We start from the raw sequence: 22,818 nt of genomic DNA, 5'->3' as shown, positions 1-22,818 counted from the left end.
CTCAAGAGTGTTGAGTGAATGGCTGAGTAAGTGAATAATTTGGGCTGGGAATCCTAGCTGGGCTTATAATACATACAACTTTATCCAGTTATCTCAAAGGGACTAAAAAATTATCATAATAAAATCTCCATTTAAAAATTTAATAGTACATTGAAAAGCTGGAGGTAATAAAGATTAAAGAAAAAAAAAACAAACAGACAACAACTTCACTTAAGAACTGTCACCAGCCTGACAGCTGATGAGTTAAATATACCCTCACAGTTTTTGGGCGGACGTAAGCTTTTCTGTTTATTGTTTTGATTTTGAATGTTTACACAGGGTGCCTACTCTCCAGTGTGTCCTAGGCTCCATCACCCTTCTTGCCTTAGACCAGATCTAATTCATAAATCCTTGTTACCTGTTTGGCCACTTAGCATTTGAATCTTGGGTCTAGGATCTCCTAGGAAGGTAAAATGAACCAGATTACCCTGTATTATCATTTGTAACCACTGTTTCAGATTTAGAAACATTATATAGTTAAAACAAAGCCTCAGCAAAAGAACAAAGGAAAACGTAACAAAACATAATTTAGCAAAAATATAAAGTAGTACCCATGACACTCAAGTTATGATACATTGTTGGAATAGCCCTAGTAAAGAAAATATAATCCTAATGTTATCTACCAGCATGGAAAGAAGTGAAATGAAAACAAATTAATTTTGGGCACTTTAAATTATTTTGTCACATTGTTTACATCATTGCTTATATTTGATAATGTAAATTTATTAATATTCTACCAAGTCTGGGTTTGTCCTTCCTAATTACAATCACAGAATAAAAGGGTACCAGGAGACCAAGAGTAAGTATTCAACTATAAAAGGCCCTAGCCCAGATCAAAGATAAATTACTTACAAATAACACACTGTGTCCTCTGACATGCTCTTGCCACCAACCTCCCTCCTATCCTTTAAAGCTAGCCTGAGCCTCAACTCCGGCACAACCTCTGTAACCAATTTCACTGTCACAGCAAGACCTTACCTTTCTCAAAGAGCACTTACTATCTTTATCAAACAACTACTCTTTAAGAAGGAGTAATAACAGGTATGCAAATTTTAGTACCAGCAACTTAGCACGTAAATTCAGTACATAATTTAGATTATTGTGCTGTAGTATGCTGGTTATTCATAATGCAAAATATTCAATAATTGATATTAATGTACACTGAACTATCTCCTTAATTCTATTACGAATATCCTATCAGTAGAGATAATCTCTTTAAATCTTAGTATTTCACAGAGCCTGGGACAGCGCTAGATATTGCAGTCCCTGTGTTACTGATTACCTGTTTTATTTGCAGGCTTAATTCCTTGAGACTGGGTCAGTTTAGCTTGAGTTTCGGGAATCTGAGGAATGTAGATTGTCTTGGGAATATCAAAATATTTTGGAAGGCTCAGTTCTGCTGTGTATAAAACGGACTTAGGCTTCTTTAGCTTTGAGGTATTAGAGAACGTACAAGTCTGCAAATAAACAGAGAGTAAAATTGGAATGTAATTCTCTTAGCTGCTACCTCTAAAACACACACAAAAAAGCATTATGTATTTAGAGTCCACATTTGGGAAAAAATCCACCAAGGCATTGAATTTGTTCATTTCTTTAGACACATTATTATTTGATTGGTGGAAGATAACACTAACATGTTTTACAGAATCAATGGAATCATCCTTTATTAACAGATGCTCAATGTCCCATTCCCTAATCCTTTCAGTGTTGAGGAATTCATTGCTTCAGGGAAAAACCAATTCCACTGGTGAATAGCACTGAGAAACTGCTTCCTTCCTTCAGCTGATCCCTGTGTTCTTTAACATCTAACCCATCAGTTAAAGTTCTTATCGAAAGCACAGCTAGTCCCCTCTCTTTTCCTAATGACAATTTTGTGAATATATGTGTGTTTGGATGTGTGTGTATATATATACATATATGTATGTATAAAATTAGGTCCTGCCCTTACACGGACATCCAAACATAACTTTTAATTATTTTTAATTTTTTCCTTCTTCTCCCCCATCCCAAACACACCTTTTAAATAGGTTTGATATGTTTAGTCCCTTCAACCACTACTTATATAATGTGGGTTACAACAACTCGCCATCATGCAAATGCTCAAGACACAATCTAGTTCAATATTGTCCTTCCTGAAATGGAACACTGAAGAGATGCCAGTTCTCTAAGCGTGAACCAAGCAATGCAAAGCACAGAGGCAGGCAATCATTTACTTTTAGCTGGATGCTCCATCGCTAACCACATAGTACAGTCCAATGGTTAGACCAAGCACTCTTGAAGGCCGACCGGCTGCATTTATAACCCAGCTCTAAGTAAGCTTGGCCAGGCTATAAACCAAAGCTACAAATTCTTCATTTGTAAAATATGGGCAATACTAGTATGCACTGCCTATCCGTGGTGTGAATACTTAAAGTAAAAACAAAATCCAGGTCCTTGGAGCATATTTTGAGTATTTAATAAATGCTGGCTATTAGTATCATCATTGTCATCATCATCATCTTGATTGTGGTCATGGTATCATTACTCAACAAGAATAAATGTTGGTGCCATTAGCAATTTCCTCATTCACTGGGTTTGTTATCTACAAAATCCACAAGGATTTTTTTTTCACAAAGTAACATTTTTCAACTACTTTATTTTGGTACTTAATGTAAATTAAAAAATCTAAATTAGTTCATTTACATTTATCATTGCTTGTGTTTGGTTCATTTTTGTGTTCACTACGAATTATCTATTCACATCAGCAACCAGCTCTTCAACCTAAATGTATATCATCTGCCTTCTGTATCTTCAAGTCATTAAGTCATGATATATTGACATAGACTCTCTTCTTGGCCAAACTCCAGTCAGGCTATTCCAACCCCTCTTCCCAAATAGGCCTCAACCTTGGCCTATAACAACAACTGTAGATTTTCAGCACAATTGATTTTGTCTACCCCCTCCCCTGCCACACACAAAGAGACCTGAACAAGCGTTGACTAAGTTTCTAACAGCTCAAGGCCATATCCCTAGGATGATTCCAGTTACCCTTAAAGTACCTTCCTAAGAGAGCTCAATGCTGCCAAACTGTTTATTCCAGCCAAAATCCAGTGATAGGCAGATAGGCCCCTAAACCCCCTCTTATTAGAGCAGTTACTTTAGAAAGCTTGCTATTATAAATCCTTCCTCACCCTCCCTTTTTCTTCCACCCCCAACCACTTCACCCTCCCCCTCTTTCTCTCTCCTTTTTAAAGTGTAAGTTTTCTGCCACCCAGAACTGTCTTCTCAAGGACCTCAGAATGCAAACATTCAAGGAGATGAAGATTCCAGCCAGGTAGGTACCTTGTTCTAACTTGCATCACTACCTCCAGTCATAAAGATCCCAGAAGTTTATTTCTCCTGCAGATAAGCATCAATTAACAAATCCAGATCACACTGACCAACCCCCTCCCACTTTAAACTGTCTACTTCCCTGATTCTGCTCATTTTTATTAGGTTCACAGCTCATTATCCCTTCTTACTTTCTCATCCTCCTTTTAAAACTCCCAGTTCCGGGGCACCTGGGTGGGTGGCTCAGTCATTAAGTGTCTGCCTTCGGCTCAGGGCGTGGTCCTGGCATTATGGGATGGAGCCCCACATCAGGCTCCTCCACTGGGAGCCTGCCTCTTCCTCTCCCACTCCCCCTGCTTGTGTTCCCTCTCTCTCTGGCTGTCTCTCTCTCTCTGTGAAATAAATAAATAAAATCTAAAAAAAAACAAAACAAAAAACCTCCCAGTTCTATCCATACAAATTTCAGTTTAGTACATGCTGGATCCTTCTCCCTATTTTGACAGTTACTGAATAAATTCTATCCTTATGGCTGTAACTAATATCCAGCTTTGTTTATCTTCGACAGTATCAATAGGATTACTTCATGATTTAGAGTGCACTTAAATTATACAAATACAAAAACCATTTTCTTTACCCTTTGGAATCCTCACAAAGATCTTTTAGGCTTTCTTTTTTTTTTTTTTTTAAGATTTTATTTATTTATTCGACAGAGATAGAGACAGCCAGCGAGAGAGGGAACACAAGCAGGGGGAGTGGGAGAGGAAGAAGCAGGCTCATAGCGGAAGAGCCTGATGTGGGGCTCGATCCCATAACGCCGGGATGACGCCCTGAGCCGAAGGCAGACGCTTAACCGCTGTGCCACCCAGGTGCCCCTAGGCTTTCTTTTTTAAACATATTTAATTTCGAAATTTCAATGATTTTTCCTACAATTTATCCCAGAGTATATAGCATGGCTTTAAAAACATAAACTTGAAAAAGTTAATAGAAAACAGAAGGAAACTACCCTGTAAGTTCTGAATCTTTCCAGCATCACTGAGTATATTGTTAGAGTTGATTTATTAATGGTCAAAAGAATATGAATTCAATAAATGAGTGCTAAGTGGTGAAGCGTCAGAAACTCATGTTCCTGACAAAAGATCCTGTCTCTCACAGTATCAAATAGATACATCATATTGCTATTACTCGATAAATATTTCAAAAATTCAAATTCCACAAAGTTGTGTACCAAAAAAAAAAAAGTCAGATGTGTCACTTTTATTTGGTAGAAAAGTGATTACATTTATTCAATTAGATTTAGTTCTAAACAGATTTATTTCAAGGATGACTTTAAGATTTTGTTACGTAGTTATTTTACGCTATAACTGAGCATTCCAGACTTCCATTGACTCCATTATACAATTTCATGGTAGTAGACTAAGAAGTGAACATATGATCTGGAGACTATGCAGGAGAAGGAAAAGAGTAATGAACGAGGGGGGGTAAAAACCTGGGTCCATCTTTATTCTGTCACAAATCAGTCATGTGACCTTAGGCTACCATCTTACTAGTTTGGGGTCTTGGTTTGCAGGTTTGTGAGTGTAAGAGGTTGGACTATGCGTCTCTGAGTGTCTTTGATTTCTTTTCTCAGCTTTAAAACACAATGATGTCTCTACCATGATCTACGCTGTAATTGCTACCCTGTCGTTAAGGCCAACATAAGTCTTATGCCTCAGTCATTTCATTTTTTGTATTACAAGTGTAATTCTACCTTCTCTACATTTCTCCGTGGGGTCATTGAAATAATTTGGAAAAGTGCACATAAAAGCATGTGGGAAAAACGGTGTAAAATACTATACAAGGATGGGGCGCCTGGGTGGCACAGCAGTTAAGCGTCTGCCTTCGGTTCAGGGCGTGATCCCGGCATTATGGGATCGAGCCCCACATCAGGTTCCTCCGCTATGAGCCTGCTTCTTCCTCTCCCACTCGCCCTGCTTGTGTTCTCTCTCTCGCTGGCTGTTTCTATCTCTGTCAAATAAATAAATAAAATCTTTAAAAAAAATACTATACAAGGAGAGAGTACTTTTAAAATTAATCTTGTTTACTATTCTGCTGCAAAAATTATCAGCATTATTGTATTTCAAGAGTGCACTGATAATTGCACTTGAAAAGAACCCTGTATGATTAGATATATATGAGCACAGTAAGATGCATCTGTGAGTTCCGATTTGCTGCAGCTGGTTTTCCTAAACTGGCACATTCAACCCTTCTAAAGTTACTTTGTGCATTTGGAAAGTTTTTGCTGAAACTGAAAAATGTGTGATATTCACAGAATTCAAAGAAAATAGTAATCTTCAGGTAAAAAAAACTTATTTCCAAATTTAGAGACTATTTAAAACATTTCCATTTTAATTTTAAAGAAGCCAAGGTTTTTTCATAAATTATGATGATGATGATGATTGTTTTTGTTCCTGTTATTTCCACCAGCCAATCGAGAAGTAAACACATACAGATACCCATCCAGCAAATGTGGGAGGTAAACAAGGATAAGTAAACAAGACGACTGTGACTGTGAAAAATGAGACAGTGAGGCAAGCTGGATAGACATGAAGACCTCAGATTTAAGGTATTATTTGTTTGTTCAGGCACATGTTCAATTCAATTAAACAGTGACAGAGCACCTGTCACACACAAGACAATAAGTGCTAAAAAACACATAACAAATATTTTTAATTTCTAGGCATTCACAATCCTAGAGGAACAGGAAAATATAAAAATTAACGTTATACAAAACATAATTTGGTAAATACAATAATAAACACAGAGTGTGCGGGGTTCTGGGGACAGTTAAAAGAAGACGGGAAAAAAATAGAAACTGTATACATGCATAAATAACAGAAAGAGGATCCACTGACAAAATCTATTTCCCTCCAGCATTTCTCCTTTAAATAAAATGTTTTGATAAGAGGCAAGAATGAAGAAAATTAATTTTTAATTTTTTAAAAAGATTATTTATTTGAGAGAGAGAGAGCGGGGGGAAGAGTGGGGGGAAGGGCAAAGGGAAGGGGAGAGAGAGAATCTCAAGCAGATTCCCCATTGAGCATGGAGCCTGACAGGGGGCTTGATCCCATGACCCTGAGATCATAACCTGAGCAGAAATCAAGAGTCGGACGTTTATCCAACTGAGCTACCCAGGCGCCCCTGAAGAAAATATATTTAAAAGGAAAGAGAGACAGGGTGAGTGCACTATGATAGGGTTAAAGTTTAAAAAGGCCAAATATCAAATATTTCTATTGTAATACTATACTGAAAGTTGAACAAAAACCTTCCCAAGTTGATTACTCTGTCACAGAAGTAAGCATATTGGTATGAGCTAAAGAGAACCATCAGCTTCTGGAATGTATAGTATAGATGGGTCAGTCCAGAGGGCATCAGAGCCTCAGGCCTTGATATTTTTGAACTAATCAGAACTTAAAAGTCCAGGTCATCCATAAAATATCATCATTAAATGTCAGGGATCCATGCTTAGACTGTACTGATTCTAGCATTCTAACAAAAAAAGAAATCATCCCTACAGTGCTAAGTATTTGTTGTAATATATGTAAGGTAATATATGAAGGTAAATCTCAAACAAGGATGAAAACATTTACCATTTGTTCCTACACTGATCAAAGACTTAGTGACTACCTTTGGCATAGTACACTTTTCTAGGCACTGGTGATTTGAGAGTTAACTAAACAAATATCTTCTTACAAATTCCCATGCTGGAGACAGACAATGAGTAAACAAACATATTACTCTCAGGTGATAAATACTATCTGTAGATAAAGTTGAAGAAAATTTAGGATTTGGAAAGTGCCTGGTAGAGGTAAGCAACGCTTTTTAAAAAGTATATAAGATTTAAAAAAAATACAAAAAAATATAAGCATCACCTCATTGGTAGCATTGTAGCAGGCCTGAAGTAATTGAGGGAAGTAGCGTCTAATATTTAGGGAAAATTAACCACAGAAGAGCACAGGGCATGGGGAGCATGCCTTGGGATTTTTAGATGAGCAAGGAGGCCTGTGCTGAGGCAGTGACATGAATGAACGGGCACCAGTGGAGAAGGTGAGCCCAGGGAAGAGATGGGACTGCGGGAAGGGTCATGAGGACCATCCTAAGGATGTTGGGTTTTATTTTGAATGAGCTGGAAAGCCAACAGAGGAATCTGTGCAGGGGAGCAACGTGACCAGGTTTACATTTTAGAAGAATCATTTTGGTGGCTCTCTGAGGTTAGACTGTACCTTACTTCATTTATACAATAGAGTGCAAGATATCATGATAGAGTCCATGGTAATACCAAGAACAAGAATGCCGCACAGACAGACAGCACTTTTTTATAGACCAGGTAAAGCGGTATGCATTTTGCATAATTCTTTCACTTAGTTTCCATCAATGAGCAGTATCTTCAGATTAAAAATAAAAAGCCGAAGATTGATGATTTTGAAGTAACCAGAGCACAGTCACACAGGCAGACAGTATCAGAGTCTGGGTGCTCATCCTGGTAGTCTGACCCCCGGGGATGAGCCTCGTTGGATGCACAGAATATCCTGGACAACTTTTAGAACATGTTCTCCCCCCGCCACCCCCCCCCCGAGATTTGTCTTTACTTATTCTAGAAAGGGGCCCGGGTACTGCCGATAATTTTAAGTTGTCTAGGGCATTCTAATGTGTCGTCAGGAGTGGAGGCAACCATGAATTCAGCGGCTACACCGTAATGCCTAAATGTATGAGCCTGCTAAGTTACCACGGACTTAGTTACACTACAAAAAGTAGCAGACATGCTAACATTAGTAGAACACTTTGTTTCAGACTTATTATTTAATGAGGTCAAAAGCAAAAATTCATGCTACTGAGCTGTCTTCCTGAGGAAAATCAGCATTCGTCATTTTTTCCATGTAAAAAGGTTTCAATTAAGTGACAACTCTGTAGAATTTGAAAAAGAGACTAATTTCAGGGCATCACATAAGTCTTGCATTCTCACCTCAATCTTGGTCAGCCCCAAGAGCGCGATGGCCACGCGAACACTACTGCTCTCCAGAGTGCCTGTGATCAACTGTCGCTCATACTCTATATCTGACATCTGCTGCTGTGCCGCAAAAGCCAAAGCCTTTTCCTTGGCCTCATTAGTCAGCGGCAACTTCAGGTCCACATCCAAGGTTTGATGGAGCTCACATTTCAAATAGAGAACTGGATTTTCCTTACTAAACACTAGGGGAAGTAAAAACATTCATGACTGCCATGATCATTTATGCCCTTGACAATGTTACCCAGAATGGACTTGGAAGGTTTGAATTACAAAACTGCAGTTGTGGCCTTTATTAACCAGAGTAACACGGGTAACTCATTTCTAATAGCCCCAGTTCAGTAATTCAAGAGTAAGTCTTCAGGAATTAAAGGTATTTTGCTGGTATTCTCTAAGAAAAATGCTCAAAAGAACTCAAAGGGTTCATTCGTAGAAGGAGCAACATGTAATAACACTAAGTGATCATTGTGCTATCAGGGATTAGAAGGTAAGGGAAGTAGAAATAAACGTAAATCCATCTGTCAGGGACTGGTAAGAACTGTCATTTTATTTTACCAGCAACCTTTCACTTCAGAATGTAGGGTACAACTTCAGGGTACAAGTTCAGGAAATATATTACAATATATAGAATTTGAGACTATAGCCATTTCCAAATTATTTGGGAAACTGAAAATCTGCTGAGTAAATATTATGAATGCCAAATTTCAATATTTATCTGAAGAATGAAAAATAAGGATTTAAAAAAATCACCACGGACATTTTCGTAATTGTTAAACTGGTGTTGTATTCCATGGATGCTGACATATAAAATTAAAAGGGAGGTTTCCAAAAGCCTTCCAAGTTTTTATTGGAAAAATGTGCCATGAGTATGCTCGGATGGCTATAGGAGGAACAATCCCATCCTTTAACATTTTAAATGAAATAAAACAAACATATACTCTACCTTCCTCTGGAGAAGTGCCGTTGTCAAGTGGAGCTGAAGAATCCTTTGGGAAAAAGGAGGAAGGCAAGGGGATCATACCCTTTCCTTCCACAACGTAAATTAATTCTCCAATCTAAAACAAAACCACAGAATAATATTAAATTCCAAAAGCTCAGAGAAAAATCTGTACACTATAACAACATCCATGCATTGTGCATTGATAAGCAATTGTAAGCCCTAAATGAGGAGCGAAAAGTAAAGCTGAAATATAACCCTCCCACAGTGTGAGGGAAACTCTGTATGCAACCAGAGCACGGAGGTGGATTAAAATGGCCCCAGGATGGCACTGACAGCAGTTGATCTTTGTAGCTGTAAATACCCTTGGTAGACTGTTAACTTAAGTCACATAAACAATCAAGAAAGAATAAAAGATTTTTTTTCCTTCATTCTGTAATTTATTGTTGTAGAGGAGTGACAACACTTTTGCATGATGCCTGAGTCCCCAAGTGTCTATATTTTAAAGTGCAGATTTTCAAAATGAGAATATGAGGGTCTGCAGATCTTTTAGAATAAGTAATTAGGCAAGAAATACAAAAGACCAAACAGAGAGAGTGAAAATTAAAGTGGGATCAATGCAAGGGCAGCAACATACATGGGGAAAGATTAACAGAGGTCGCCTGGTTTCAATTCTGGTCCTGCCATTTACTAGCTACTAAGCCTTAGGCAAGTTTAGTAAATCTCTGACTTTCAGTTTTGGCCTCTGTAAAATGGGATGATAAAAAAAAAAAAAGTTCATTTTAGAAATCTAGAGATTAAATGAAAAGGAAGGGGAGAGGGAGTCTCAAAAGACTGTAAGATCCCAATGGATAAATATTTAGATCTTGATTCTGAAGGGAAGCAGAAAATGTCACTCCAGAATTTGTTGTGTTGGTATACTGATAATTTTGAGTTATGGGCACTTGAAAGACAGCAAATGCAAGGAGAGGCTTTCTTTGAACTTGCCTTATCTGCCCAAAGACAGACCCTCCAAAAGAAACTCAAGTATCATAAATTCCCTCCCTGAGGATTTCATCAACCAAGGATTGACTTTTATGAGAAGAAACTAGAAGATGACACTGTACACTAACAAACTCTGTCACAAAGTATCATGTCTCCCATCTATTCTTCTAAGAGCCCATTCATCTTTCCTGAAAATCATTTACTCTCCTCTAAGTGGCCAACGTCCCTTTCTCCCTTTTCACTATTAAGATGGTATTTGCGCCTGAATTCTAAACCACTTTGGGAGTTACTCATTTTTTCTTGGGTACCTCTCATGTATATAGGAAGTATACATGTTAATAAATGTGTTTTTTTTCTTGCTAATCTGTCTTTTATTATAGGAGTCTCAGCTAATAAATCAGAAGGGTAGAGGAAAAATTATTTTTCCTCTCCAACAATTCAAACAAAGACACTTAAACAGAAATGACAGAAAAAAATGTACAAACAAATGAGACAATGAGGGGAATATGAACAATGCCTGGTTGATGCTAAGAAAAAAAATTTACAATATTTTGAGTAATAACAGTCTCATGATTATGTCAAAAAGTCAAAGTCTTTTTGTTGTAGAGATGCTTACTAAATTATTTGTGGATAAAATTATGTGATGATTGGGATTTCATTATAATGATGAAATAAGTTCGGCCATGCATTGTTGAAGCTGGGAGAAGGGTACGGGGGGATATATTGCAGTTTTATTTCTAGAATTATATTTTATATTTTCCATATTAAAGTCTTTAAAAAAATGCTTATATCCTAGGAAGTAGAATGATAGTAAAGATGTGGCGAGGACTAAATGAGATAACACATAGCAGGAACCTGACCCTTTGCCTGGCACTTACCAGGCACATAAGAGATCCATCTAAATGGAGAGAGACCGCCTTTTGAGAGCAGGGCTTCCCTAACATTCATGACATATAAATCACCTGAAGATACTATGAAAATGCAGGTCTGACTCAAGAAATCTGGAGTAGGGCCAAGACTTGGGAGAATCAATGAAAATGAGCACTGGCAAATTTAGGGCTAAGCCATACACTGAAGAATCTTCTGCCAGAATGACCTTGTGACAGGCATGCAACTAACTACTAGGAAAGCGAAAGAAAACAAACTTAGCTTCCAAACTGGGATTATAACTAGTTTGAACTGTCCCACCATCTTAAAACACTATTAAGTATATGATTGAGAGACTACTCCAGAGGCAGAACACATAAACAATATAAAAGGAAACTGGTTGCATAATAAAAATACAATTCTGAGATATAATAGATATCCTAGATAACACATGAAATAGCAAAAACTGAAACTTAATCTTGAAACAATATAAGAAAAAACAATTTCTGATCGTGAGGTCAATGTATTCATAGCTTCACTATCCCTCCCTGATTGAGATTTGTTTACAATAAAATTAACTGTCATCTACTCTCATATAACAATGTTCCATAGAATTTCATTAACTATGACTCACAATTACCTTCAGTTTATACTGAAAAAAGGAATATGGAAAACTTCCAATGTTTTAAGTTGTTCAGCATTTAATTCCATGCACTCTGGTAATAAACGGTACATTATAGAAAACTTCCATATAGTAATTTTTCCTAAGCAAACTGGTACTCTGCAAACATGAATCCAAGGTAGCCATCGGAAATGGGTTTTCTGTGTGTGCATGCTTTACTACAAATACAACTAAGTGATCAATACTAATGACATGAACTTTTCAACGATAACTGAAGTACAAAGGCTCAACAGAGACCAGAGAAAACAATATATTAAGCTTTACTTTTATTTTACTTTTTTCTCATTTTAATTTTTATCTAAAAAAAGTAATTTTACCCAAAATATAATATTCTGAAGAAATTAGACTCAGTGAGTATAGAGTTACCAACGTACAGGTTTTCTTAAATCTGTGCCTGATCTATAGCTTGTCTTCTCAATGAAAATGAGTACCAACTCATGGAAGTTGATACAAAGGGAGCAGACTGCTATTTGCCAGAATATTTCCCTTAAATATATATTATAAAAAGCCTCCTAACCATGGATAGCCAACTAAAATATCAGTAACGAAAACTCCATTCAATTCCATTTAATTCCACATCTTACACAGATGATATATTATCATTTCCCAATTATGTTGTCTAAGTTGTTTTTTATTAAAAAGAAACTTAATAAAGTTGAAAAAATGCCTATGTCAGAAAATTGTTCAGGAAAATCAACTGTGGTATCATCTAATCATTTCCCTCTACTTTTCTTGCAATAAAATCAGACCAGGAAAGGAATACAAATGTAGTAAAGAGCCCCCTTAAAGCAGAGAAGTCCCTTGCATTACAAGTCTGGAGCCCATGACAAAAGAAATGAAATTATCCAACACATAACAGATACTTGCCAATATGAGCTATTCTAATAGTCTATTAAATTTCCTTTATGTGCTTAATTTCATATTTTACAGTCAGGATGCTTCCTTGGATTTTTATTGTATTTTCCAGGAAGATGCCAAAGCCCATAGCCCATTGTCCATTGCAAGAAACCCACACAAAAGATATTCTGTTCTTCCTGTGTATCTAGTTAAATGTAGTCCTCAACACAGTTGCACACAAATTTTTAAGACCAGCTGTTAATGACCCAGAAATGAGGAACACAAACAATGAATCGGCAGAAAAGTTTTAATCCCAGTTCTGCTACTAATGAGCTGGGTAACCTTGGACATATCATGGATGCCCTCCAGACACAAACAACCATTTAATCTTAAAAAAAAAAAAAAAAAAAAGCATTTTAGAAAATCCCCATGTTGTTTCATAGGTCTTAAAATTCTACTTACTCTCTAATCTTGGGCGTAGATTTTGCTATGTTTTGTAATTTATTTGTTTGAACTGGCTGAACAATATTATTTTATTTTGATGGCTAAATAGGCATGTGAGAGCTAAGCTAAAATTCTAAAATGTTAAATTCCATACACTAGAGAGAGATCATTAATCACTGCAGGTGGCTATTTGGCATTGCCATAATTATAATGTGAAAATGACCAGTAAGAATAATCGCTGTTCTTTTAAAATATAATCTTTCATAGAATGAGTGTTCTAGGAGACTCAGTAAGGGTGAAAAGAAAATGTATAAAGAGATTTGTATGCTTGCACTAAAAAGTCCAACTTTCTTAACAGTCTCTTTTTTAAAGATTATTTATTTTAGGGAGAGAGAGCAAGCTGGGGGAGGGGCAGAGAGAGAGAGAGAGAAAATCCTAAAGCAGACACCCGTTGAGCAGGAAGCTGGATGTTAGGGCTTGATCCCAGGACCCTTAGATCATGACCTGAGCTGAAATCAAGAGTCAGATGCTTACCTGACTGAGCCAGCCAGGTGCCCCTAACACAATCTTAATTGCATGCCTGAGAAATTATTCCACAGATATTTTGAGAAAGCAACATATATTTAAATGCCATAAAATATTAATCACTTAATAAAAATAAACAGCATATTTTAGGAAAACATCACATCAGATAACAGAAAGTGTGGCCTGGAATCTAGAAGTTAGTGTGGCAATGATACTGACAATCTCTCTTTGTCTTTATCACTGTATTTCTCAGAACAGTTTCTATTCATTTTTTTGCCATCGATGTGCTCTGCACGTAAATGAAAATTTGCCACAGTGTGAACATCATGCAAACTGTCATTAAGATTGATCTTTATATCAACATTCAACTCTGCGGTTCTCTTTTGACCCCTTGCTCCTTCACCCAAAGCCAACATCATCTCTTCTTCTTTCACCACTGCTTCTCACATCCTTCTCTCTGTCTTTACTACTGGTATGCAAAAAGCAGAAGGCAGTAGAGAAGGGAGGTGTGTGGAGTAGTGGAATAGATTGCAAGTCTCTGGGCCAGTCTCTTGCTCTCCAGTCTCTTTCTCCAACTCTTAATCTATTCCCTGCTTTCACTCCAGAGACACTTTCTATAACAAAGATGAAATCAGGTCATGCCTATCCTCAATATCTTCCTGCTTTCAATAACAATAATTATCCTAATATAATAGAGCTATTCAACTAAAAATTTCACTGCCCTCCTCATTTCCTCATTATCAGTCTGCCTTATCCATCCAATCAATTTTCTGTTACTTCCAACTAACTTCTCTCAGAATTGGCAATTCAACCGTCAGTGAAATTTCATGCTCAGCTGCTTGCCTCATGTTCTCAGAATCTTCTCCTTGGGCACACTTCTCCCCTGCCCAAACTCTGTTTTACTGGCAAATTTCCACTCACCCTCTTAACCAAACTCCCTTATGAGTCAATTATCCCTGCCTCTGCTATCATACAGAAATGCATTCTTCCCTGAATTCTAGACTCGGTCACAATCTGGCTGACTGTGTTACAGAATTAGTGGACATGTTTCAGGATACCGTGTACACAAGGAAAGATTATGTCTTGGGGGGGCATCTTGTGGAGGGCACGGTTGTCCCAGCACAATCTGGCATCCACTGAAGGCAGGAATGCATTTTGGTAATTGTTATGGATGTACCATACATTCAGTAAGCTTTCTTCATCCACTTGTAGGGAGCACCAACTTCAAACCAGTACAACTTTCTGTGTGAACCGGGCCAGCCTTATGCAAGTGTGCCTTCTCCACGGGATGTGAATCTCCTTACTAGAGACTTCATGCCCTTCCTCTGCGTTCACACACTATGTGCCTACAGAACTGGCTTTATACTGTTGGTGAATCAAACTGCGCTGGGAGAAGTGAATACAATAATAAAATGAAATTATTGAGAATACAGCTTGAATGTGTTAAATTAAAAAACTTGTAAGAGTCTTCTCTGTATTCTACAGTTTCCTTCAAGAATGAGAGAGTTCCAGACTTGCCACTAGCAGATACATCAGTTGTGGACATCAAATGCACAGCTTAGTGATTATAGTTAACAATACTATGTTATAAACCTTGAAGTTGCTAAAGGACTAGATCTTAATTATTCTCAACACAACAAACAAGTGATAATTGTGTGATGTGACAAAGGTGTTAGCTAACACTACTGGATTAAACACATTGCAATACATAAATGTATCAAACCGACATGGTACGTAAAAATGTATACAATGTTATCTGTCAGTCATATCTCAATTAAAGAAAGGGTTCATAAAATTGACATGGATTTGGGAAAAAAGGAATTACTGTTCCCTTGTATTCTATAGGTCATTTGAAAGGGTATCCCCTGGAGCTAAAATACTGGTATCCCAGAGGAATGTGGAATCTTTACAGACTAACTGTTAGGCTCATTGATAAGAAACGCAGAGGAGACCCCCCCCCAAGAATAAATAACTACCATTGCACAAAAAATGCTCTTTAACAGATTTTCCTCTCATATTTATTCTTGAAAAAGGCTGCAGTGCTTATGGCAGGATGATAGTGTGGGTGAAGGGGGAGAAAGCCCTGCAGCATAGAGGGGGCTCAAACTATGTGTACTGTTGTGAACATCTACCACATTCATCTAAAGTTCAATTAACCTGCTCCCATATTATCAGCTGGCATCTTAAGGTTAATAAATGTTTCAAAGTGTTTATGGGGCAGATGGAGTTTCATCTTCTCTCTCTTTCCCAGGGAACAACTCAGGGTTACGGGAAGTAGTGTACTTACCAAAACAACAGCAACAACAAAATATGCAGTGTAACAAACGGAATGAAAAATCAGAGGGTGAATGAAATGTAGCTTGGCATTAAAAATCAGGGAAAATAAAAGAAACCACCCTCGAACGATACTCAGTCCCTACAGTTATAAAAATAACTTTCATAGAGAAATAGAAAGAAGAGGAAGGGGGAAAAGATGGCGGAGGAGTAGGGGACCCCTTTTTCAGCTGGTCCCCTGAGTTGAGCTGGATAGGTACCAGACCATCCTGAAAATCCACGGAATCAGCCTGAGACGCAGGAAGATACATCTGGATCTCTACAAACATCTCCAGTGCTGAGTATTGAGGTACAAAGAGGGGAGCCGTGAATCCGCGCACAGATATCGGAAGATAAACAGAAGGGGGAGGGAGCCTCTGCGCTAGGGCAACAGGAAGCAGTAGCCACCTGCACTGGGGAGCGGGCCGGATTCGCGGATGGGCACCCGCGAGAAAGTGGACTGACCCGTGAGCCTGGGAATACACGCGACCAGACTGAAAACCGGAGCTCTGGAGCGCACACTCAAACTAGACTGAAACCGGGAGCTCGGGAGCTCGTGGGAACTGGGGGCGGCTGGCAGTGTTAGAAGCACGAAGGACAAAGACGTGCACGCCCTGGAAGTGAGGACTGGGACACTGGCTGTGGGGTGCACATCCCGGGACGCTGCAGGGTTTAGCGGCACCGACGGAAACAGTTAAAGAGGCCAGGAGAGCTCAGTGGAGAGCGGACTGCAATCTTTCTGTTCTGAGACAGAGGCTAGGATTCGGCCACGGCTGCTCTGACTCTCAGAAGAGGCACAGCAAACCGCCAGGGAAAGCCGCCAGAGAACAAAAGCCCAGAAATACCGGTTTGCGTTGTGACCATCCCTATCCCCCCTCTCAGGGGACAGGGCAACTCTACCCAAACAGGGTTGCCTGAGTATCAGCGCAGCAGGCTGAAAAATCAAGAAGCCCACATCCCTAAGGTCCCTATAAAACAAGTGCACACTGCCTGGGTCCTGGTCAATAATTTGGGCTCCTGGCAACCCCGCAACCTCTCCTCAGCAGAATGACGAGGAGGAGAAATCCCCCCCAGCAAAGAAAAGATAATGAGTTTGTGGCATCTGCCACAGAACTGATGGATATGGATATAACCAAATTGTCAGAAATGGAGTTCAGAGTAACAACGGTCATGATGATGTGTAGGGTCAAAAAAAATATTAACGAATATAGTAACGAGAATATAGAAAATCTAAGGGTGGACATGAGAGCGAATCTGGCAGAAATTAAAAATGCTATGAATCAAACGCAGTCTAAATTAGACGCTCTGAAGGCCAGGGTAAATGAGGCAGAAGAACGAATTACTGAAATGGAAGATGGGATAGTAGAAGATAAAGTAAAAATGGAAACATGGCTCAAAAAAATCCAATCTCAAGAACGTAGATTACAGGAAATTACTGACTCAATGAAACGTTAGAATGTCAGAATCATCCGCATCCCCGAGGGGATGGAGAAAGAGAGAGGTCAAGAAGAGATATTTGAACAAATTGTAGCTGAGAACTTCCCTAATCTGGCAAAGGAAACAAGCATTCCGGTCCAAGAGGCAGAAAGGACCCTTCCCATGATCAATGAGAACAGACTTACACCATGTCACGTCATAGTGCAATTTGCAAATATTAGATCCAAGGATACGGTCTTGAAAGCGGCCAGGGGGAAGAAAATCCTTAGGTACAGAGGGAAGAATATCAGAATAATGTCAGGCCTGTCTACAGAGACCTGGCAGACTAGGAAGGGTTGGCAAAGTATTTTCAAAGCGCTAGCTGAAGAGAACATGCAGCCAAGGATCCTTTATCCAGCAAGGCTGTCATTCACAATTGATGGAGATTTAAGGACCTTCCAGGATCGGCAGAAACTGAAGGAATTCGTAACCACCAAACCAGCCCTACATGAGATATTAAGGGAGGTTCTATGAAAGTAAAAAGGCCCCAAGAGTGATACAGAACAGAAATTTACAATCTATAGAAACAAAGAATTCACAGGAAACATAACATCATTAAAATCATATCTCTCAATAATCAGTCTCAATGTAAATGGCTTAAATGCTCCCATAAAGCGCCACAGGGTTGCAGATTAGATAAAAAGACATGACCCATCCATTTGCTGTCTACAAGAGACTCATTTTGAACCTAAAGATACATTCAGACTGAAAGTAAAGGGATGGAATACCATCTTTCATGCCAACGGACCCCAAAAGAAAGCTGGGGTAGCAATTCTCATATCAGACAGATTGGATTTTAAACTAAAGACTATAGTTAGACATACAGAAGGGCACTATATTATTCTTAAAGGATGTATCCAACAAGTGGATATGACAATTATAAATATATATGCCGTAGCAAGATACACAAGCCAACTCTTCACCAGAATAAAGAGACATTTAGATAAAAATACGTTAATAGTAGGGGACCTAGTAGGGGACCTCAACACTCCGCTCTCAGCAACAGACAGATCACCTAAGCAGAAAATCAACAAAGAAACAAGAGCTTTGAATCACATGCTGGACCAGATGGACCTCATAGGTACATACAGAACACTACACCCCAGAAGAACAGAATACTCATTCTTTTCCAAGGCACATGGAACTTTCTCCGAGAATAGACCATATACTGGGTCACAAAATAGGTCTCAACAGATACCAAAAGACTGAGATTATTCCCTGCATATTCTCAGACCACAATGCTTTGGAACTGGAACTCAATCACAAGGAAAATTTTGGAAGAAACTCAAACACTTGGAAACTAAGAACCATACTGCTCAAGAATGATTGGGTAAACCAGGAAATTAAAAATCAATTTAAAAAATTTAAAAGGATTATCCATCATGACCAAGTGGGATTCAACCCTGGGATGCAAGGGTGGTTCAACATTCGCAAATCTATCAGTGTGATAGATTATATCAACAAGAAAAAAATCAATAATCATATGATCCTCTCAATTAGAAGCAAAAAAGCATTTGACAAAAAACAGCATCCTTTTCTGATTAAAACCCTTCAGAGTGTAGGGATAGAGGGTACATTCCTCAATCTCATAAAAACCATCTATGAAAAGCCTACAGCGAATATCATTCCCAATGGGGAAAAGCTGAAAGCCTTTCCCTTAAGATCACGAACACGACAAGGATGCCCACTCTTGCCAGTATTATTCAACATAGTACTAGAAGTCCTTGCAACAGCAATCAGACAACGAAAAGGGATAAAAGGTATCCAAATTGGCAGAGAAGAAGTCAAACTGTCTCTCTTCGCAGATGACATGATACTCTATATGGAAAACCCAAATGACTCCACCCCCAAACTACTAGAACTTATAGAGCAATTCAGTAATGTGGCGGGATACAAAATCAATGCTCAGAAATCAGTTGCATTTCTATACAGGAACAATGAGACTAAAGAAAGAGAAATTAGGGAATCCATCCCATTTATAATAGCACCAAAAATCATACGTTATCTCAGAATTAACGTAACCAGAGAGGTAAAGGATGTATATTCTAGAAACTACAAATCACTCTCGAAAGACATTGAAGAAGACACAAAAACATGGGAAAATATGCCATGCTCATGGATTGGAAGAAGAATAAACATAGTTAAAATGTCTATGCTACCCAGAGCAATCTACAATTTCAATGCCATCCCAATCAAAATACCAAAGACATTTTTTAAATGAACTGGAACAAACAGCCCTTAAATTTGTGTAGAACCAGAAAAGGCCCCGAATTGCCAAGGAATTGTTGAAAAGGAAAAACAAAGCTCGGGGCATCACGTTGCCGGATTTCAAGCTGTACTACAAAGCTGTGATCACAAAGACAGCATGGTACTGGCGCAAAAACAGACACATAGACCAATGGAACATAACAGAAAACCCAGAAATGGACCCTCGGCTCTTTGGGGAACTAATCTTTGATAAAGCAGGAGAAAACATCCAGTGGAAAAAAGACAGTCTCTTCAATAAATGGTGCTGGGAAAATTGGACAGCTACATGCAAAAGAATGAAATCTGACCACTCTCTCACACCATACACAAAGATAAACTCCAAATGGATGAAAGACCTCGAGGTGAGACAGGAATCCATCAAAATCCTAGAGGAGAATATAGGCAGCAACCTCTACGACATCGGCCACAGCAACTTTTTTCATGACACATCTCCAAAGGCAAGAGAAACAAAAGATAAAATGAACTTGTGGGACTTCATCAAGATTAAAAGCTTCTGCAGAGCCAAGGAAACAGTCAAAAAAACTAAAAGGCAGCCCACGGAATGGGAGAAGATATTTGCAAATGACACTACAGATAAAAGACCAGTATCCAAGATCTACAAAGAACTCCTCAAACTCAATACACGGGAAACAAATAATCAAATCAAAAAATGGGCAGAAGATATGAACAAACACTTTCCAATGAAGACATACAAATGGCTAACAGACACATGAAAAAATGTTCAAAATCATTAGCAATCAGGGAAATTCAAATAAAAACCACATTGAGATACCACCTTACGCCAGTTAGAATGGCAAAAATTGACAAGGCAGGAAGCAACAAATGTTGGAGAGGATGTGGAAAAAGGGGATCCCTCTTACACTGTTGGTGGGAATGCAAGTTGGTACAGCCACTTTGGAAAACTGTCCCATAAAAAGTTAAAAATTGAGCTACCCTATGATCCAGCCATTGCACTACTGGGTATTTACCCCAAAGATACAGACATAGTGAAGAGAAGGGGTGTATGCACCCCAATGTTCACAGCAGCATTGTCCACAACAGCTAAATTGTGGAAGGAGCTGAGATGCCCTTCAAAACTTGGACTGATTAAGAAGATGTGGTCCATATATACAATGGAATATTACTTAGCCATCACAAAGAACGATTACCCAACATTTGCAGCAACATGGACGGGACTGGAGGAGATTATGCTAAGTGAAATAAGTCAGCAGATAAAGACAATTATCACATTGTCTCACTCATTTATGGAACATAAGAAATAGCAGGAAGATCGGTAGGAGAAGGAAGGGAAAAATGAAGGGGGGGTAAACAGAAGGGGGAATGAACCATGAGAAACTATGGACTCTGGGAAACACACTGAGGGCTACAGAGGGGAGGAGGGTGGGGGACTGGGATAGGCCAGTGATGGGTATTAAGGAGGACACATATTGCATGGTGCACTGGGTGTTATACGAATAATGAATCATGCAACATTACATCAAAAACTAAGGATATACTGTATGGTGACTAACATAACATAATAAAAATTTATTATTAAAAAAATAACTTTCATAAAACTGAAACTGCTTCGCCTAAATGTAAAATTATGTAAGGATTTTAGCACAGCATAATTTAATTTTTTAACCTTCACGTTCAATAAAATTAAACAAGGATTATTAAAGTCTATATGTGAACTATGATGGGAAAATAGTTGCACTTTGATTATGGAATATCCAAAAATATACATAATAGAGACTGCCAGCAAAATCCCTGCATCAGCAGAGACAGAAAGACACAAAAGGCTGAGGCAGAACGAAATGAGGGACAGGGCAAAAAGTCAAATGAGTGGTCACACTTATCATGCAAACGTAAGGGAGATGGACAGACTGAGACACAATGTATTTAACAACCGGTAAGATCTAGCCGTAGACTAAATTGTTGGAGACCACAAATCAATCAGAAGGCTTGCCGCCTCTTCTACTTGGGAGTGGGCACCCTTGTTCTGCCAAATATTTATTTGACTTAGCAAGGCTGAAACTCTCCTTGGTGTATAGGGCCCCAGTGTGGGACTGGGCTAATTCCCGTAAGTTGCTCAGGGTGCTGACTCTCATCCTGGCTTCCTCAAGTCAACAATACCTGGACTTTGGTTTCTATTTGTTCTAAGTTCTGTACACAGGAAAGTACAATGAAGGACTTCAAGACAAAGAAGTCTAGTTTGTTTCCATTAAAATGCTCATGGGTTGGTAAAAGAAGGCTGGTTAGGCCACAGCAAATGGTTGCAACTGGATGGAACCCAGTCTTAATGCAGGCCCCAAGTCAAGGATCCCTGCTTGATGTCCTTTCCTCTCTTGCATGGAATATCCCAGAAGCGATGAGTGGTTTTTAATTTGGGAGCCCAGGACTACACAGAGCAGATGATCACACAGGCTTGGTAAAGCTAGAGCCCTTGGGGTTGTGTCAATACCTCGCTTTGTATGTTGCAGAGTTTGTGTGGGAGTCTGTCAAGCCCTCCTGCCAGGGACTGCGGGGTCATGTTTCTGCTCCAGGTTCCCCCATTCAATCTGCCCCATCTGCACATGAGCAAAAAGGATTTGGACTTCTGGCATTTGACAACATGAATTTTTAGGGATTTTGTAGGTTTTCCCCTAAGCTAAGACTTTCTATCAACATTGATGGAAGTTTTGTGAACTGTTCGTATTTTCAAACAGCTATTACGTAAGTCATCTCTTTTTTTTTTTTTTTTTTTACTTGAAAGTTCAAATGGAACAGCCAAAATGAAACAAATGGTCTTTCCTTGATAGCAGTGTTAGTAGAAATGTTTCTGTTTTACACATGGAAAGCTATCAAATTGAGGCCTAATTACTTTACAGTTTTCAACAGGTGGTTCTTAATGGCAAAGCAGTTATCACACATTTAATAAGAACAGGAGCTAACTAGGTGGACTTGGATGTTTGATTATTTATTTAAGCATGTAATTGTGTTTTTCAATATAATTAGCAATAAATTAAATGTGTAAATTAATAGATGTCTTTGGCCATATAAGTAATTGTAATTCAATGCAATACTTTAAGGGCATTATTTCTCAGTTGATAGCAATATAATTTCATGATTATTATT

General features: G+C 38.6%; 1 protein-coding gene across 1 annotated transcript in view; it reads right to left on the bottom strand.

Moving 5' to 3' along the window:
* The window catches only part of CFAP47 (cilia and flagella associated protein 47), a 484,475-nt gene that overhangs the window by 199,057 nt on the left and 262,600 nt on the right, over positions 1-22,818 (bottom strand). Inside the window, exons 43-45 of the mRNA XM_034649559.1 lie at positions 9,333-9,444; positions 8,348-8,574; positions 1,322-1,496 (exon numbers count right to left, since the gene is read on the bottom strand). Coding sequence (XP_034505450.1) covers positions 1,322-1,496; positions 8,348-8,574; positions 9,333-9,444 — 514 coding nt within the window. The remainder of the gene's footprint in view (positions 1-1,321; positions 1,497-8,347; positions 8,575-9,332; positions 9,445-22,818) is intronic.

The sequence above is a fragment of the Ailuropoda melanoleuca genome, chromosome X, assembly GCF_002007445.2.
Source record: "Ailuropoda melanoleuca isolate Jingjing chromosome X, ASM200744v2, whole genome shotgun sequence".
Classification (NCBI taxonomy): domain Eukaryota; kingdom Metazoa; phylum Chordata; class Mammalia; order Carnivora; family Ursidae; genus Ailuropoda; species Ailuropoda melanoleuca.
The sequence above is the reverse complement of the archived record's forward strand: the minus strand, read 5'-3'. Positions and strand labels throughout refer to the sequence as shown.